Source organism: Momordica charantia, assembly GCF_013281855.1.
Source record: "Momordica charantia cultivar OHB3-1 chromosome 2 unlocalized genomic scaffold, Mcharantia_2.0 BLBB01000002.1, whole genome shotgun sequence".
Taxonomy (NCBI): Eukaryota; Viridiplantae; Streptophyta; class Magnoliopsida; order Cucurbitales; family Cucurbitaceae; genus Momordica; species Momordica charantia.
Genome location: NW_028275160.1, coordinates 12,546,590 through 12,565,849, shown reverse-complemented (window position 1 = coordinate 12,565,849; position 19,260 = coordinate 12,546,590). Strand labels below are relative to the sequence as shown.

At 34.8% G+C, this 19,260-nt stretch overlaps 1 protein-coding gene and 1 non-coding gene across 2 annotated transcripts; both read right to left on the bottom strand.

The window, feature by feature from the left end:
* Window positions 1-370: 370 nt before the first annotated feature.
* On the bottom strand, window positions 371-19,044 carry CALS5 (callose synthase 5). Its single transcript, XM_088120679.1, has 43 exons — window positions 18,613-19,044; window positions 17,965-18,192; window positions 17,766-17,866; window positions 13,416-13,537; window positions 13,206-13,302; window positions 12,998-13,108; window positions 12,780-12,908; window positions 12,597-12,689; window positions 12,322-12,413; window positions 12,060-12,186; window positions 11,805-11,942; window positions 11,639-11,715; window positions 11,453-11,531; window positions 11,248-11,373; window positions 11,025-11,139; window positions 9,985-10,319; window positions 8,810-8,862; window positions 8,629-8,689; window positions 8,440-8,521; window positions 8,312-8,361; window positions 8,114-8,200; window positions 7,589-7,711; window positions 7,392-7,483; window positions 7,208-7,295; window positions 6,954-7,114; window positions 6,439-6,562; window positions 6,242-6,336; window positions 6,011-6,125; window positions 5,752-5,903; window positions 5,184-5,293; window positions 4,964-5,089; window positions 4,811-4,879; window positions 4,459-4,648; window positions 4,221-4,332; window positions 4,014-4,133; window positions 3,807-3,922; window positions 3,642-3,725; window positions 2,507-2,619; window positions 2,197-2,426; window positions 1,303-2,100; window positions 1,159-1,209; window positions 887-1,072; window positions 371-776 (listed from the first exon to the last, which is right to left on the bottom strand). Exons 2-43 carry the CDS (start codon window positions 18,146-18,148, stop codon window positions 546-548), a joined length of 5,745 nt encoding a protein of 1,914 aa, XP_087976805.1. The 5' UTR covers window positions 18,149-18,192; window positions 18,613-19,044; the 3' UTR covers window positions 371-545.
* On the bottom strand, window positions 4,802-4,882 carry LOC148212833 (small nucleolar RNA J33). The gene has a single exon (XR_015789524.1). It is a non-coding gene; the product is annotated as a small nucleolar RNA J33 (small nucleolar RNA).
* Window positions 19,045-19,260: the final 216 nt, after the last annotated feature.

Below are 19,260 nucleotides of genomic sequence, written 5' to 3'. Positions count from 1 at the left end.
GTCCATTTAGAATTCAAACTTTAACCATGATTTGAGAAACAATTTCGAAAGTAGATTAGGAAACAAGAAAGAAAAATTAATAAATACAACACATAATTTTGGAAACAAAGACTGATGGTCCTAAAAATTTAAATTACAGAAACCATAGCATTTTCTAGAATAATTTCGAAAGTAGGATATTAAAGAACTATGATGTAATATCAATTTCCTAAATCAACAATGCTTTTACTAATGTTTTTGAAAACTTGAAACAAAAAAGCAAAGAACGAAATTTGTTTTGTTCCGAAAATGAAAAAATGAGCCCACAATTGAATACAAAATTGATCAAACACATGGATTGGAATGGGTTGACGAGAAGTAAGATGTAATATAGTTAAAATTTTGGTGAGTTATTTAAATGATATTGAGTAATATAGAGTCAACACTACTGGTATTAGATTAGATTACGAACTAGAATACATTATAATGAAGCTTAAAGAGGTGTCTAATTGATATTGTGGAAGAGTTGCATTGCACATTATTGACAAAGTTTCTAATATAGCTTTTCACTTGTTCTTCTTGCCACCGGCGAGAATACGTTGGATTTGGAGGCCTCGGCTGAAGGCTTGGTTGAACAGCAGCCTCGTCTGGAACTCCGACACGAATGGGAACCAGGCCAGGACAGCCACCGGGGTGAAAATCACAACGCTCATCACGTACTCGTACCCTCGGGCTAGAGCTTTCACCGATCCCCACATCCCCAACGCCTTCCCTATCGGTCGGCATGCTTGTGATATCTACACCCAACACAACCAACCACTCTCATTTCCTTATCAATCAAGATTTACTTATGCAATCATCAAAAAGCCTATAATTTTTAATTGGGTCTTAGAGTGAAGTGACGTACTTGCAAAATAGCCCAGCCGGTGGGCATGAAGGCTAGTATGCTCGCAAAAATGTCGCCAACCGTGAGATGGAGAAGCGTAAATAGCATCGCTACTACGACCACTGATCCAATAAACAGGAACAACTTCAGAAGTCTGAACATTAGCTGGAAGTCTGCACTGAATTTCTTTCTACCCATCGACACGATCTGCAGTTCAAACGTACATCAATCAGCCAACAATGGTTTCATAATGAATGCAGCAAAAGTCGTTGGAGTTAAAATCATGCATTAACCTTAAGTATAACCATCACGGCAACAATGACAAGCCAGGATAATCCATACACCTGAAAATGATAAGAGAAAACAAAGAGGCCTCAAGTATGGTCAATCAAAATCACCTGCTAAATTGTCCTATTGAATGGGAATCGGATGCTTACCGTGATGCTTTTGCTATTCCCGGCGACGTGTAGATGATACACTATTCCATACTGATAGAGAAAGAAGCGGATAGAGAGGATGATTTCCCAGATTCGTCCGAGGAATCCGGTGTGTTGAAGGTGTTCTTGTTCCTCCTCCCACCACGACTCCCAACTTTTGTTGGCGGGCACACCAATACCACCTCTACTGCTGATCCATTTTGACCAATCATCCCAATCATCCACAATCTTTTGCCATTCAAAACCTGAAGGGTTAAAAAGGAAAGGGGCAAATAACCAGGAACCAACCAGGAACCACATTGAGCCTGTGATAAAAATATAAGCTATGGGGTCAGGACCAGCCGTTCCATAAATATTGTAAGCTATAAGCAGTATCATAAGCTCTAGTCCTTTGACAAAGTGACTCCTGGAATACATCCTGTAGTTCTCAGCGAATTTCTCGTGCCGGACGACAAAGCCACGACCGGTAGCCCTGTACTTCGCCCCACCGTGAAGGATTGTGCGCCCATAATAGTGGACCTTTGTGCCAAGAGAGAACGTGAAGAAAACGGATGCTAGTTGTAACTGCATGATAATTAAATCACTTATTGCAGTTCTGAACCCTCTCTCGAGCCCAATTTCCATGATCATTGGCATGGCTGTTAAAAGACCTAACTGAACAATTGATTGTGAAGCCATGGCCGCCTTTAATGGATCATTTCCTTTTGCCCTAGCAAATTTTATTATGGACTTCTCCAAGCCACTCAATGACAGATACAGTCTACCGTATAAGAAAGCATATACTGTAAGTACAATCAACTGCATGACGAGAAGAACGCATAATCATTGCACAGGAGAAAATTTTCCGTGGTTAGTTCAGAAGAAAGAAAAAATCATTTAAACATGAAGACTTACCATTGCACTGACGTAAAATCCTACTGTTGTGAAATAGAAAGACAGCATGCGGAAAAAGTCGAAACGGTGACCCAGACGATAGATGTCTCTGCTGAGAATTTGCTCTCCATTACCACAAGCTACCTTTGCCTCAAAAAGAGAGATTTGATTAAGACCAACATCTCGCCCCTTCCCAACTTGAATATACTCGTGGTGGGTTACATTTCCTCGTCTCAACGTTGAGTTGAAGCCTGTGGAGGAAAAGTTTTTAAAAATAATTCAAGAAGAAAAATTCACTTGACTAGTGGAAGAAAAGTGTAAAGAATGATACCAGCAAAGATATCCTCACTGAGGTTGATGCCTCGAGAAGCTTTGCTCATGCCCCCCCGAGTAATATGGAAGATTCTATCAAAAACATCAGGATGACCATAGTGGAACCTCACCCTAGAACCAGCCAACACATGTTATAGATATATAAACAAAATATGCTCACATTAAGTTGGTGAACTGACTGCTGAGCAATTAACAAATTCATCATGTCCAATCTAGTATTACTCTCTCCCAAATATTCAGCATTGTTCAATAAAGAAATAAATAATAAATAATAAAAAGGTGAAATCCTTCCATGTTGAGTCATTACATGAGAATTAAAATTTAAAACCTCTGTTTAAGCAACATATTCTAACTCTTTACAAGTTTTGAATCCTCCAGCTCTTTTTTTTTAACTACTTTCTAAATGTGATTAGTAAATTAGTTGATGCTGAAATATGTACAGTGTAACGCCCCAAGCCCAGGATTCGGAATCCGGTTTCAGCACCTCTCTGCCCCGGCATTCCCCTGCGACCTGAGACTGCCCCTACAGACCAACACGAGTCCTTCCAGCATGCTTTGTCCTCACTCACATGCTTGCTAGTAAAGCAACTAGAAGGTCACCCAACCTAAGATTGCTCCAAGCCAAGCACGCTTAACTTTGGAGTTCTTACGATTGAGCCACCGAAAAGGAACTGGGAGAGGTTCCTCTCTGATACCATCTGTAACGCCCCAGGCCTAGGATTCGGAATCCGGTTTCGGCACCTCTCTGCCCCGGCATTCCCCTGCGACCTGGCTAGTAAAGTAACTAGAAGGTCACCCAACCTAAGATTGCTCCAAGCCAAGCACGCTTAACTTTGGAGTTCTTACGATTGAGCCACCAAAAAGGAAGGTGCACCTTGTTGGTATAGGCAGTGACTATCAATTTTTTTTAACCCTTTCTTGACCATTCTTCAATAATCTCAAGATCCCTTTCATTCGGATGTGGTATCGGTTTATTCATGTACCCCTCCTCTCGGGTGTCACATACAGTACATCCATCAGCAACATAGAATTTGTGTACAGGTTTCCCGAAAGACTACTTTGCTCTAATATGAATAAAAGCTTAGTTGGGGAAGGTAAGTAAAACAAAATTATGTACGAGAAGGAAAGCATACTTTAAAGGCCTTGCAAGTACTCTCTGACCAATCGTAACAAAGCTAGTTTCTTGATTTGACATAAACCAAGCCAGAGAAGAAACACTGCATTGAGTGAACAATTGAAGTTAGAGAGAAAGAAGACATAACAGCCTCTTATAGCTCATGTTACGAAAGAAAACTAACCTTCCAGTAAAGATATGTTCACGCACACCCAAAATTGTTGGTGGACGAACACCATGATCCTCGTTGAACTCTTCTAAAAGGTTTCGCATTTTGAAAGCTTCTTCCAAGTAATTATCCTAGAAGGGATCCAGAAAGTTAGCCATCACTATTAAGCATCTAAGCCATAACTAAAAAGAAAGTAGTAACATCTAACTTTTGATGGTTCACCTGATTCATGTCAATTGCTTGAAGTGCTTCACCTCTGGTAAAAATTATAGCATGGTTCTGGTTTTCAGGTTTTCCTTCTCCAATCTTAGCCGAACCAGGTAGCTTAATCCGATAGATTTCCTTAAATTAAGAGCCATGGAAACAAGATTACTCTAATGGTAAGGTCAATTGACATTTTTCATCCTTGGAGTTTTAACTAATGATTACCTGGTCAAGATTATCAACAGCTTTGACCAACACAGAATAGTAAACTTTCTGTGCTTTTCCACCTTCTCTCTCTTCAACTTCATCAATATATGCCACCCGAAGAGGGGGATGGCTGTGCCCAAAAAAGAAAGTGAAAAAAAAAGGAGTTTCTTCAATGAATTGCACAAAGTAAAAAGAAGTTTGAGAAAATCATTAACCCTATTAGACTGAAGAGGTTGGGGTCTCGAAAAAAACATACTTAACCATCAGATTCAGGATATCTGTAGCTCGACGATCCCCACTCCGCTTCTGATTTCCATAGTTCTGGCAAGTAGCAACATATGTGAATTTCATGTCAGCCACAGCCTCTAATTGAGCATATAGGGATCTCTGGCTTCTTTTATCCTCTTCTGATGGAACTGTGATTGCTTTGTAGCCTTCAAGTATCTCTATTATTAGGAAAACAATCATTAGGAAACCATAATTAGTTAACACTCATCAGAGAGAAAGCACACGAACATTGCTGATAAGAAAACAAGACATCTCAACCACTCAAAGAGGGAAGGGATAAACTTGTTTGCAGTTTATTGGGAAAAGGTTAACATGCTTACCACTCTCAGAAGCCATGTCAAGAAACGCTTGAAGCTTCAGAGCCCTTCGATAGTACATCATTCCCCTAACTGCAATAAATGTGTTAATGCCAGTGACCAAGATGCATGAACGATTAAATGAACTCAAAAGTAACCGTAGTTCGTTTAAGCTACCTGTCCTGGATAGAGTTTGTCCTCGTAAGGAGACCCAATGACGGAGTTGTAATATGTTTTCTTCATTTTCCCAAATCTCACTATCTTTTTTACAATTGAGTCGCTCCATGAAGTTGTTCCATTCATCTAGTAAGAAGGAAAATGTTCATGAGGTAAGTCACACAGAACTCGCTTAGCAAAGAACCAAGGGTTATTTTGGTCGTTTATATGTATCACTCACCTGGAAAGATCTTCTGCAAGTAATATATGATGGAGACACCATCTTCATTTTCCATCTCAAGGTCAGATTTAGAATAAACAGTCTCTTCACTATAGTATGGAGTCATAACACTGTCAACAACCCAAAAATATTCATCTCAAGGTCAGTTCTCGAATAGACAGTTGGTTCACTATATTATGGAGTCATAATGCTGTCAACAACCCAAAAATATTACCAAGTATATTACTGAGGAATACTAAAAACATTTAATTTTAACAAAAGATTTTCTTAACACAAAACCAAAAAGTAATGTTCATTTAAGTATATTACTAAGGGGTTGAATAAAATCTCTAATTTTATATCAAAGATTAAAAAAGGAAATATCGGTTCTTGCTGTGACAAGACATGAAACATGAATATGTGCTTGACAAAGCTGCCCGTACATTTATAACTTATTTTAGTTTGTAACCTCAGATATTTAATCTTAGATCAGCCTTAGGGACAAGTACACAAGGATAATGCATCCAATCTCAAATTAAATAGAAGAGACATATGCTTTCTGGTCATATGTAGTTAAAGAAATCCAGACCTAAATGATAACATCTTTCGGACTCGTGGAGCTCGTGGCATTTCCATAAACAATGAATTTGTGAAAAATGCAATTCTTCTTCGTGCTTCAAGATTTATAGGAACATCAGTGGCAGATTCTTTCACAGTCAATAGTAGATAGAGGCGTCTAATCTGACATAAACACAAAAACAAGATTTTGCTATTTCAGTTAATCAATTAAAATCATAAAATGATAATAATTCCCCAAAAATACTATTATTTATTTTCAATATGCCCACCTGCTCTTCCCATTGAGCTGTAACTGGAGGAGGAAAGCTTATAGCAGGTTTTGTGTCGGTACCAGCAAAGAGTTGCCTTCCAGAGTCCTTGTTATGACCAAGTTCTGCCAATTCACTGAAAGATATAAAAAAGGAAACGGCCACCAGTTAAGGATATAATAGTTGCAATTTGAAGGATGCCAGCAGACATAAATATATTTCACTTTAAATAGCATGAATATATTTGCTAACCGGACTTCGTTGTGCATCATATCTCGAGTGACAACTTCCAACATATCTTGCAGCACAAGCACTACTGTATCTTGCTTGGACAGATCGCCATCTTTCTGAAACAGGAAAACAATAGGAAAGTTTCCAATCTGAAATAATAGAGATGCACAATATACAACTGCTACCATCAGATACTTCAGAATTGCATCATAACTTACCAAGATCTCGACAAGTTCCACAAATTTCTGGCACAAAATGAGTAAAGGACCCATTTTGAAGTTTGTGAGAAGGGTGTTCTTTGAAATATTGTTTTCAACTTCTTTGATAATGGTTCCAATAATCCTGTTGAAGTTAAAGTGGAATTATAATTTACATCAACAATTGACAGACTACCATTTCTCCGTTTACTTAAACTATAGCATCTTGCAGAAACAGAATGGCAGTGTATGCATTATTTCAACCTTGGATGATTGGTACTCAAAAAACATTTTACAAGGGACCCATAAACAACCATAGGAGGAAAAATCCTCCTAAGGCAGTGAGAGGCAATAGAGTAAATGATGATTTATTACTTATAAAAATCGCAAGGCTGCAAAGTCCTCTTCATATGAAATACTTAGTTTTAAAAATGATATAAAGCTAAAGATTCGCCTTTCCATGTCTACTCTTATGCAGGAAAAGGGAACTATATCATGTGATGATGTTTGGTTCAATAAGAACTATAGCTTAGAACCTTTTCTCATTTTCCCCAACCACCAGAACATTCAGGACATTTTTGAAAGATTCATAACACTCAATCACTGCACATTTCATGTACTCGTCTGCACAAATACGCTTCCAGAGGTCAGAGTCTTTGGATCGAAATTCAGCAGCCATATCCAATGCTATTGGAATCTGTAGAGGTAGAGAAGTTGTTAATAGTCAATACAAGTATGCTTAAAAATGAAAAGGTAAGAAATGAAGGAAAACATAAGGAACCATTTTGACCTTGCTGGCTAGTAAAAAGGGAGGCCATTGGATTATTTTTAAGCTGGGATCTGATGAATAAGGAACCAACAAGAGATCCACCTCCCTGGTTCATTTTAAAATCCAGTTTAGTTCTAAAAGCATGACAAAAACAATACCTGGAATGAAGAAATAAAATATAACTTAGTTTATGCAGCCTTTCCTGTCACTTATAAGATCTTCCTCACGGAAACTACATATCACTTCATTCCACAATTGTGCAAACTTGGCAGCTTCACTTCTCCTGCTAGTTGTAATCTACATGAAATAAAACAGAAATTACTAATACTTCATGCTTAAACCACTGGTTTTATACATCTTAAGAAAGGTAATAAAAAAATTTATTAAAATAAAAAGGGCAACCTCAGCAAAACGCTTTGAGAATGAGAATCCCCTTTTCCGAGACTTATCTGATGGCACCAAGTATGTGTTGAATGCACCTGGTAAGGACTGAAACCTAGACCTAAGCATACTTAGAGTTCGTATCTGTAAGGAGAATTAAAATCAAATCAAATAAATTCAATTATACGTTTAACCTGGTAATTAAAATAAGTGTTTTGGATAAATATTGTTAAAAATTCTTCTACGAACACGCGAAACACTTGTACTTTAATTGAATACCCAGTTATTTGCTGAATGAAAATTAGTTAGTATAATAGTTTCAAACCAAAAGAGACCATTAAAATAATTACTTTCGGCATAATCTGCTGACAGATTAAAAAATAATCAGTTCTAACCCAGTCCAAGACATTAGAAAAGACCACAGTACTATGCCTGCTAGGTTAATAGGAGGTGTGAGAAAAATATGTGAACAGATATTACATTATGGATGATGTGTTACCTAGTAAGATTAATACAAAAATAACGGTTAAACAAGCAAAACGTCACCTCTCCTAATCGATCGCAAGCTCCAATGAAACCACCATATACGGTTGAAAATATAGCATACCAAATTTGAGTATCCATGAAATAAACCTGCATTTAAATTTTTGTAAAAAAGGCTTTATCCAAGATAATATATAAAGTTCTTCCCTACATTGTACAGTTACGGAATTAAGAAAACAAAAACGTGAATAGAAAACACACCAAAATTACTGGCATCCACAGTGATACAACTGCCCCATAGTTGTTCTTAGCTGCATTGAAAGAGAACTTCAGCCCAAGCAAAACTAATCAAAGCATTAAAATGAACTGCTCAGACGGGAAATGAGCACCTTTAGGAAAAAATTCATGCCATTCATATTCAACTCGATGAATATTCATTATATCTTTTGTTGGCTTCACCAATGGCCTTATCTGAAGGAATTAAAGAGAAAAAGGTTAAAGGGCCACATTGACCAAAACCTCAATATATTTAACCACCCACCGCAATTACGATCCTTTCCATTTGAAAAATTCATTACCTGAACAAAGTAGCTAAAGGCAAACTTGCTGCAGAGCAGTCCCACCCAAAATATGGTATACCTGAAATGAGAGAATGTGTATGATCATGGGACAAATAGTAACTAATCAAGAAAAGGAAATTTGCAACTTCACTTAAAGGACAGTTGCAAAAAATGAGATTGCGTGGCCTATCAAACTCACTTTATAAGTGCAAATTGACTTTCATGCATTCCCCTTCCAACATATATTCTTGGCTGCAGAAAAAGGAAACACGGTTATCGAGGCCTTTCCACAAGACCAAAAAAGTATACAGAATGATCAAGTAACTAACGTATATATTCATAGATCTTCTCCAAGCTACTTGTTCCTATTTCATAAATATGGGATATAATGGTGTTTCCATGTTATTTTAATAAATTCTTGTATCAAATCTGACGTGAACACCTTCTCAAGGCAGAGTGAGGGTTTTTTTTTGGCTGAATATTGGTAAGGGACCCCTGTGAAAAATACGGATTGCGTGAAATGAAGGATTCTTGTGAGAGTATTTAGGAATATTTTCTGTTTTTGAGAGCTTATGTGTTTCATAGACACCTCAAGGAGCTCTACCAAATTCCAATTCTCCTTTTGCTTTCGTGATTAATATTATTGTGAAGTGCTTGTGCAATCTTCTTTGGCCTTTAGGTTAAGAGGATTTTATATCTTTCCCCCTGTACATGTTATCCCTCTGATAAAATGATGTTTGTTTCCACAAAAAATAAAAATAAAAAATCTAAGATCTAAGTCCAATTTAGCAGCAAAAGATTAATGGAAAAAAAGCAGTTCATACATAACTTCCAAGAACAAGGGGAGCTGTTCGTAGAGATGATAGAAAGCTGTGTATTTAACTGTACTTGTAGTAAATATACCAATTAAATAATGCATTGAAGATGATGTTTTCCCCAGAATATTTAAGACCTCCAACAAGAATATTATGTATCATGGAACATGGTCTTAATTTCTTAAACAACTTTTATGGCATATTCATAGAAAATTGAAGTAAAAGGAAAAAGGGATAAACATATTAAAGACAAATTTCTGGTGTAAGCACACATGTATGAGAACCACGATTGTTAGTTAGGTACAAAAGTTTGACCCTACGATTGAGTTCACAATTAGGCAGATAAAATAATGTATTCTTAATCCGAAAGAAAATAAGGTTTCAGCTGAATCATCAGGTTACAATTTATTTAGTATACTATTTTAACGGGGTGCATGTAAATTATATACAAGCGTCAGAAATCATGCGAGGTTAAAATGTACTTATATGATGGAGCACATATGAACAATAGTGGGGAGGGAGAGAGTCAGAGAGAGACAGAGCTAAGCAGCATATCTACCTGGGACCACCAAAGGAGAAATCTAATAATGTGCCAATCCGAGTTTTCAATCCAACGTCGAAGCATTGGAAATATGAATAAAGCCGCTGCAAGTAAATTTGGTAGCAGGTATAGAGCAACCGCCACTATATATAGAGGAGGAATGCCCCTCAACGAGTTAAGAAATGACAGCACATCCCTGAATTTCTCAGAGATCATCTTGAAACTATGAAGATAGCATAGTGGAAGAATAATAGCCCAAGCAAGACTGACAATAACCTTCAGAATATTTCTTAACACATCGGTGAACTTCCAGCGGTGATATCCTGGGAAGTTCAAAACTAAGTCCAAGATACCTGAATCATAAGATGCAAGTCATTTCTTGTAAACATACAAACGTATGACAGAACAAAAAGAAATAGATTCATAGTACCCCTCCCAAAACCGTTTGGACAGTTATAATTCATGTAAACACTCGAACATACAAATATTGAATAAAGATGTAGGAAGATTGCTGCAAGTTTGGCTAGTGATTTAATCACAAACAAAATTGGATTACTTGTCTACGTTTTCAGATGCAATTTTCTTCTTAGTGGTTTACTTTTGTATCTTTTTTAATTCTCGTTGGTTTTTTTCTTTTCCTTTTTCGCTCCCTTTGGGAGTTTGTTTCTCGTTAAAAAAAACAGCCTCTTTGCAGAGTCAAGGTGGAAAACCAAGGAGGATTTGTATCAAATTAATACCAGTCGTAAATGTTAAAAAATCTATAGAAGAGTGGTTAATTAGATCATTGAAATAATTCTTAACCATCGAAGAGATGAACAAATCATTTTGAGTCAGAGAATCAAAAAGAATCAAAATCTTTAGAATCTTAGAAATTTGAATATAAGATCTTTTAAGCTAATGCCCATATTGATGAAAACTGACTCTTCAAGCTTTATTTTAATCATTCAAATAATTTCTCACAACTTGAGCAAAATATAGTATAGTAATTGTTGTTGCTAAAGGGAATCTTGTATTAGAAACATAGTAATTATCAAGGGTATTGAATGAGAATACTTTACTTTGAAGAAGGCGAAGGATTGCAGCAGTGATAAAAATGCTTGATAAGGAGTACAAGACATCCTTTCGGAAAATCTCCAACGGTGAAATTCCCTTCCATGCAGCAATGACCATCGCCTGTAACAAACAAATTGTAAAGTAGATTAAATATAGAGTAAAGAACCTAAAATCAGGAGCAATTTGACACTAACCTAAAAATTTGTACGTGTTGTTGTAATTAGATACCTGCAGCGCTAGTATGTAAAAGGTCCATAATCGATCAAAACTTCGGAATGTGTGCCAAAATGTCCGGGTTTCAACAAAATGAGATTTTCCTGTACTTCCAGGTTTTCTTTGTGGGCCCTTTCTTCCCTGGCACAATAGTTTTATGCATCAAAGTGTTGACAAACTAAACTACAATCACAAAGTAATAAACTCGGTATAAATAAACCTGTGCCAGATCACGGGTTGATTTGAAAAATTCGCCATCGTCCCGCATAGGCCAACCAAGAGAAAAGCAATCAGGTGACCTACAAATTGGAAATTTAACAAAAATCAGCTACCGGACAACATTCAAAGCCGCAGATTGGATAAAGACCAATAATTTCTGAAAGGTCAATTTTTTTGTCATGCTAACCAGAAGTACTCATTCAGATCATCATAATTGCACCAGGCTGAGTGCGGAGCTTTTCCATTTTGGCTTTTGGTGGCCTCCTGGAGGATCAAAAGGAAAATGGTCATTGTTAAAATAAAAAGATATGCAGCTTAAGAATTTGGCTAGCTTAAGAATTTGGCTGACTTACCTTTTCAATAACCCGGTAAATGGGAGTTATAACCTTCCGCAAGAAAGCCTCGTCATCCCCACCATAAGAAGGCTTAATATTTTCACCAGTAACAATGCTCACATTCCCAGCCAACAAGCCATGTAGTTCATATGCCATCTGGTTATAAAGAATGTCAAAGACTATAACGTTAAGGGAATATATTAGAAAAATTTGTGGCACGATGATCAAAAGGAGAAAAAAGAACCATATACACGCAAGAAAGAATTGCCTCACATTATGAAATATATAGCACAAACATTCTGGCATAAAGCGAACATTTGCAGCTTCACCCCAGATGAGAAGATATAGACCCATGTAGAGTATCTTCCTTTGTTGTATCTCTAGCTGACCTTGAGGGAGCCTAGATGAAATAAGATTTTATTCATTTAGTTTTCCAAACGCCTCATCAGGCATAATAATCAAAATATAAAATTGCAAAAGCTGATAGGGATTTTCAACATATAGAGTTCGAAAAAAGAAAAAAATGATATCTCACCTTAGACTATGTTTCCGTCCCAAAAATTTGCACCATGTTTTGTAGTTCTTAAACAGTTTGTTCATTACTGCATCAACAGCTCGTTCATCAAGCTGCATTTATAGAACCCAAGAATATTCTCAGAACAGAGGGGGGAAAAGAAAAGCAATCCTACAATTTTTGACGAACGAGAAGATTGTCTATAAAGAACTCTAAAATTTGTGAACTGTGTTCAAATCAACAAATAGACACATCCTTAAAATAACATAATTTTCATGTAAGAGAATGTCTTATACCTTGTTGAGAGGTTCAGGCTTGGGGTGAAGTCTTATATGAGAATTAGCGAGCAGAAGGATCAAATGTTCCCGCTGATTTCTAACGTTATCTCTCTGTAGCCACCAAAACGGATCAGCTGCATATCCTTTATCCCTCAAAGCCAGTTATTAGAATCGATTACCTATTATTTAGAAAAAATGTACCTGAAATCCAAACATTGCCCTCAACCAATCAAGTAGGTCCAGATCTCCTGCTTTCTGCCTGCGCTGCTCAAACGAACTTGGCCAGTTCAGGCCACGAGTATTCCACAAGGCACCTACAGCAGCCTTGACCTAAAAGATACAGAAATGGCACAAAATTAAGTTCGAATTCGACATGAAAACATCAACATTGTGCCCATTATCAGTGGCAGGAGACATACCTCTTCGAGCTGCATTATAGACTGCGAGGCGCCAGCAGAATCAAGAGGTAGAATGTTATAGGGTGCATAAATTTCAGTCTTTTCCTGGACATCCCTAGCTGCAGCGATAATCTGCTTATGGAGAATATTTCTTTAGACATCTTCTCACCACCCAATTGGATTTCAGAATTTCACACCAGAAATGAAAAACGTAAGAAATCGAACGAACCTCGGGGGCAACTTCTTCAACTTTCTCGGTCTTATTAACTGCGCAGAGCACTTCAAAGAGCACACCGGCCGTCTGGTAAGCTTTACCGAGCTGGGCTCTGCCAAAAAAAGTTGAGCAGAACAAAATCTTGGGTTCATACAGACATTATACAATATATAGACATAGAAACAGAGAGGTGAATTGAAAAGTTTGGAAAATTTACACGAGTACCTGTCAGCTTGCTCCCCCTGATCAAGAGCACTGACATAATGCTTGTAATATTGCTGATAGAAGCACTCGATTTCCCGAGCATCTGTTTTCTTGACCCGAGACGCAAGACTGGATGCATTGTCCTGGACCAAAGAGAGACTTCAAATCAGTTCTCCGCCAAGTTCTTCTGTGGACTCCATGGCAGAGAGTTCAAGCATCTCGTCTGGCGGCAAAAATTTCAGATTTTAACTGTCACTCTCAGTTTCATCCCCCGAGTGTATGAGACCGTTAGGGCGAGCGGTTTCAAACCCTATGTACTGTCATCCTTTCTTACTTCTTTTGTTTCAACAACATTTTTTCGAACTTCTTTAATTTTTTTCTTTTCCTTTCTGTTTTTACGAACTCACAATCCTTTAAAGTTATGCTAGATTGACAAATTCATTTTTAATTTAGTCTATATTCTTTATCCAAAAAAAACGTAGTCCATATTATGGGAAGATTAATCAATTTTCAGACCTAATTTTCTATTTACTGCATTCCTAATTTTTAAGTATCATTTTAATACAATATGTCAAATCGAGGATTCAAACTCACAACCCCTTAATTGGAGTCTAAACCAATTGAGCTATATTCAGTTTAATTTTTAATTTGTCTACCAGCTAAAAATCTAAATCATATGATCTTCCAATTATAATTTTTATGGTACACAGGAGTTCTTTTTTTAATGGTACATGGTGTTCTTTTTTTTCCCACTTGCATACATAGGAGTTAAACCTATCTAGTTAATAATAAAGATCTATTAGATTGAAAATTAAAAATTTTTTTAATTCAACAATACGTGGAATGGATATTGGAATGTTTGATAAAACATCAATTAGCTATATTTAAGTTGGTGAAAATTAGCCAACTTGAATATAGCTCAACTATTTAAGGTATCTTATTTAAAAAAAAAAAGTTATCTACGATCCAGAAGTTTTGAATTTGAATTTCCCTCCTACATTTTCTACTATAAAAAATGTTAATGAAAATTAAAAGTTTAAAAACTTATTGAAAATTTTTTAAGATATAGGAATAAGATTGAGATAACCTGAATCATCCAGGACTTATAAAAAAAAAATTTAATTACAAAAATTTAATAGACCAACCTAAAAAACTCGGAGACAACTTATAATTTAATCTTTTATTTTTATTATTATTATTATTTGAAACCAACCTCCATTTACATCTAAATGCACCGTTATTAAATACTATTCAGATACAAATACTCGGAAAATCTTTATCCAAAAAGGTAAAAAATAAGAAACAATGAAAATTTTTCATACTAATAGAATACCAGATATTTCCCACTCATTCCTTAGGCAAGTTCCTGCTCTGCTTTCATCTTATCATAGACATTTTTATTAGGCTGCACTGAGTAATAAAATATTATAAAAAATGAAACTAATTAATAAACTAAAATAGGATTTGTAAAATTTTCTGACAAACTAAAATGACTTTAGGTTTTTATTTTTCAATTTATTCTTAAGAGAGTTATATTTTTATTACGTATTATATAATTAGTTTGAGACAAAATATAGTATAACTGAATAAAAAATGTGACACACCAAGTTTTACGCATGCCTCTTCTCTCTAATTGGAAGTTGAGATTAAAAAGATTAGCTCCATACAAATTATTTGGCACAAAGCAAATTTTAATGGTTATTTAGATTAGAAATATTACTTTCACACCTGTATTTCTTTATTTTGTTATATAATTTTTAAAATGTAGGCCAAATTATATAAAAAAAAAAAAAGAAGAAAAGTAGATTTCAAAAACTTATTATTGTTTTTGAAATTTTACTAAAAATTCAAATATATTTTCAAAACCCACCCATAAAATTCTACATATGAAACAATTCCTCTTTTTCTAACATGGTAAAAAAAAATCTCAAGTTTTGAGTTAAAAAAAAAAATAGAAACAAACCAAGGCTCAAACAAGACCACAAGGAAGGGAAGAAAAACTATTAAAAAAATGTTGAAAAAATGCCAAAATTAAAACATTACATGCAAATCATGCGCAACCAATTCGTCAGAAGTTTCAAATTTCATATAAGTTTTATTATTTATCCAGATTAAATATATATTTTATTATTAATGCTTTGGTGTTTTTTTTATTCAACTTAATTTATAAAACAAGTTTAAAAAGTTTCAGTTTAGTTTCTTATACTTTAACACGATTCTTTAATCATACATTTTCTATTTGGAGTTAATAATAAGCTTGCAATAACACTATAATAATCCAATAATAAGCTTGCAATAACACTATAATAAATAAGTTTGGCAGAAATTTAGAAGAAGTAAACTATCTATAAAAAAAAATAAAAGTCTATAAAAAAATAAAAGTTTAAATTTTTGCCGACTTCTTTGAAATTTAGAAGAATATAAATTTTCTTCTATCAAGTAGCTTAATTCATCTACTAAATTTATGTCAATTCGCTAAGTAACGTGACTCATAAGATTATCATCAACCAATTTTAATATTTATTGGCAATAAATATATAATTAAAAAAATATTAAAAAAAATTAAATTCAAACTTTTTGAACTAAGTTAATAAATAAATAAAACTAATGGGTACCATGATTGGTTCTAACGAATCTACCAAAATGTTTCTTAAAATAAAAAATACTTAGCTGACTCCAAGTCAGTACCCGAGCACCACCTATAAAAATTTGATAATTCTTTAATTTTTTGAACAAAGGCTAATTTTATTTTGAGGCAACTAAAAACTCGAACTTGAGTTAGATAAATTTATCCTTAACTATCTTACCACTATGTCAATACTCTAAGATGCTAATAATTTTATGTTTTATTTATTTTATTGATTTTATTAAAATTAAGAGTTTATATTCTATTATATTACTTTATTAAAATTAAAATAATATTTGTATTCTAAAATTAAAACAAATCACATCAAATTAAAAATATTCTTCCAATCTTAATCAAAATTGAAAAAGTAAAAAGAATGATTTTTAATTGGTTTTGATATTTGAAAACGAAATATAAATAAATACGTGTGAAAATTTTAGTATTTTATAAAGGAAAAAAAGTGCGATATTTAACAGTATATTATTTTATTATATCATTTAATAAAAATATGAGAAATTTCATGTCATAATATAAATATAATAAATATTTTCAAAAATATCACTTTTTTTTCCTTTTCAAATATAGAATATGCATGATTTTCTTAGGTACATTTTACTTTAAATTTGAGTTTGAAATTGATTTAGATGATAATATTTTATCCAATTATAAAAATTTCATTATATTTATTTGATAGTTTTTTTTTTTAAATTTTGATCATGATAGTGGAAAGTGAACATTAGGATTAAACAACTCCCATGAATTTTCATAATTATATTTCTTTTTCAAAAAAAAAAAACATTAACAAATATTTGTTTTAAGTTGTTATGTAAGGATATTTTCGTAATTTCAAACAATTACGAAAATGCAAAATATGTGGTGAAAGTGAGAGTGGAAACGGATAGTTGGTTTCAATTGTGCTTTATGGTTAATTTCATAATTTTAAAATAATTATGAAAATTCAAAGTATGTGGTAAAAGTGACGTTGGATTAGTCACATTTCTAATTTTAAAAGAAAAGTATATAATAATAATATCTAAAAACAAACTCCAATTTGAGCACAACGAAATCCAATTAAGACATTAGTAATTTCAATTTCATAGCATTAAAAAATTAAAAAAAAAATCAACTCCATAGGCTAGATTTGAATGTCACACCCTATATTTAAGTTATTACACTAAAAAAAATCTAATCCATTTATATTATATTGTATAATAAATCAATGTCAATAATATTTTTATCTATTAAAAATTTAAAAAAAAAGACTTGCCTATAAACTACACTATATAAAAAATCTGACTTTCTAATGTGGCATATTTTAATTGGTTAAAAATTTTTAATAAAATACATTTATGTATTAAATGCAATAAAAATACGCCACATCAAAAAGTTTGAAATTCTTACTTAAAGGTACATGGACGAGTATGAATAATATTTAAATATTTATAAAAGCTGCCTACCAACCCCCTTCAAAAATTGACAAGGATCAACGAAAGTAAAAATCTATTCTCTCTATATTTCTTTATACATTTATCTGTCTTAAATAGAGTTTAATTATCCTTTCTCATCCACACACAAAAGACATTGAAGTTGTATAGAGAACGAAATGGCTATTCTTCTACGCTAAAAAAAGAAAACCATGGATAGAATTTGATGCAAGTAAGAAAATGGAGTAAAATGAATTTTTGAAAAGAAAAATAAAACTAAATATAAATGTGTGTGTATATATATATGAGAATATTACTTACCCTCTCTAATCGTTGGAGGAGTGCGGTCTTGAACTGCCTGACACCACGTCCGCTGGAGCTGGGATCCAACCTGTGAGCCTTCTCAAACGCATAGAACCGACCTTTTGGGGGAAGAAAAACAGAAGGAAAAAGAATTATGATCTGAACTCAATGAACGAAAATCGAAGAATGAATTGAGAGTAATTGGATTGGAAGTTACAGAGATACGCCACTCGAGGCCGTTCGGCTTCGATCTCTGTGGCGACGCGAAGAATCGGAGCGATGGATGCGAGAGACGAGGGAACCACTTCATTGTCGAACACCTCCGTGGAGAACGTGGTGGTGGCCGCGCTGCGAGACGGCCGCCTCGTCAGCCCCTGCGGCCCGGACTCCAGCGTCGACATTACTGTCTCCTCGACGACGACACTGGTTCCCTGAAATTCACGCCCTGCCAAATTCCACAAAATTATCCACCGCAATCTTTCGCAATCTCAATCCATACACGGTTTACATAAATTCAATTCATCTCGCTTCCAAATTTGTTTATGCGCTGTACCACCAGATTCTAACTACCACAAAACAGAGGAACGAACAACACGCGCATTGCGCCAATACTTTACGTCTACGATTCAGAGCGAAGAGAAGCACAACAATCATCGATCGAACAAATGACAAAAACAACAACCAGAGCGATTTAGCACGAAAGTAATCAAATGATGCAAACAAAAAGCATTTCGATCGAACAAATGACAAAAACAACAACCAGAGGCGATTTAGCACGAAAGTAATCAAATGAAGCAAACAAAAAGCAATTCGATGGAACAAATGGAAGAAAGCGATTGAGAGAGAGAAAAGGAGAGATACGTACGTTATTGGGAGAGGGGAATAACAGAGAGGTGGCGGATGGAGGTGGTGAAGCGCGCCTTCGCCTGCGCGCAGAGAGAAGAAGGAGGAGAAGAGAGAGAGAAGAAGAAGAAGAAGGAGAGAAGAAGAAGAATGAGCGAAAAATAATCAAGAAAAAAGAAAGAAGGGAAATGAAGAATATATATAAGAATGGAACCTAGCTACGGATGGGAGCTGCGACGAGAGGCAAATTAGCAGAAGGAAGAGGAGAAGGAATAAATGGGGAGAGACAAAGCTTGGCCCAACGCCCTTCGCGGCCTTCTACCTCTACCAACGCAAATAACCATTGGATCTCCGTTTTTCTCTTTCCCTCCTTTCTTTTTAACTCACTCCTTCTCACCCCCAACCCATTCCCGTCTTCTTACTAGTAAGGACCTATCGTTGTATGTTTAACAACTCATGTAAATGAGAGAAGTTGTTTTTTTTTTAAAAAAGAAAATAATGAGCGGTCAATCTTGTAACGATGGTTAGGATAGATTGAGATAGTTCTACTGGTGGTCAGGACCTAAGTATTTTCGTAATAATATTTAGGTGTTTATCTCAATTAAAAATAACATTGAGAGCTTTTAAAAAAATTATTCCTTTTTTATCTCTTTTAATTGTCATATTAGTT

Excerpts from the sequence above, each read along its gene's own strand:
- CALS5 (XM_088120679.1), bottom strand. The coding sequence starts at position 18,148 with ATGTCGACGCTGGAGTCCGGGCCGCAGGGGCTGACGAGGCGGCCGTCT. Across the intron at positions 6,337-6,438 it reads TGGAACTTGTCGAGATCTTG|AAAGATGGCGATCTGTCCAA; the intron begins GTAAGTTATGAT and ends TTCCTGTTTCAG. Across the intron at positions 3,923-4,013 it reads AAGCAATTGACATGAATCAG|GATAATTACTTGGAAGAAGC; the intron begins GTGAACCATCAA and ends GATCCCTTCTAG.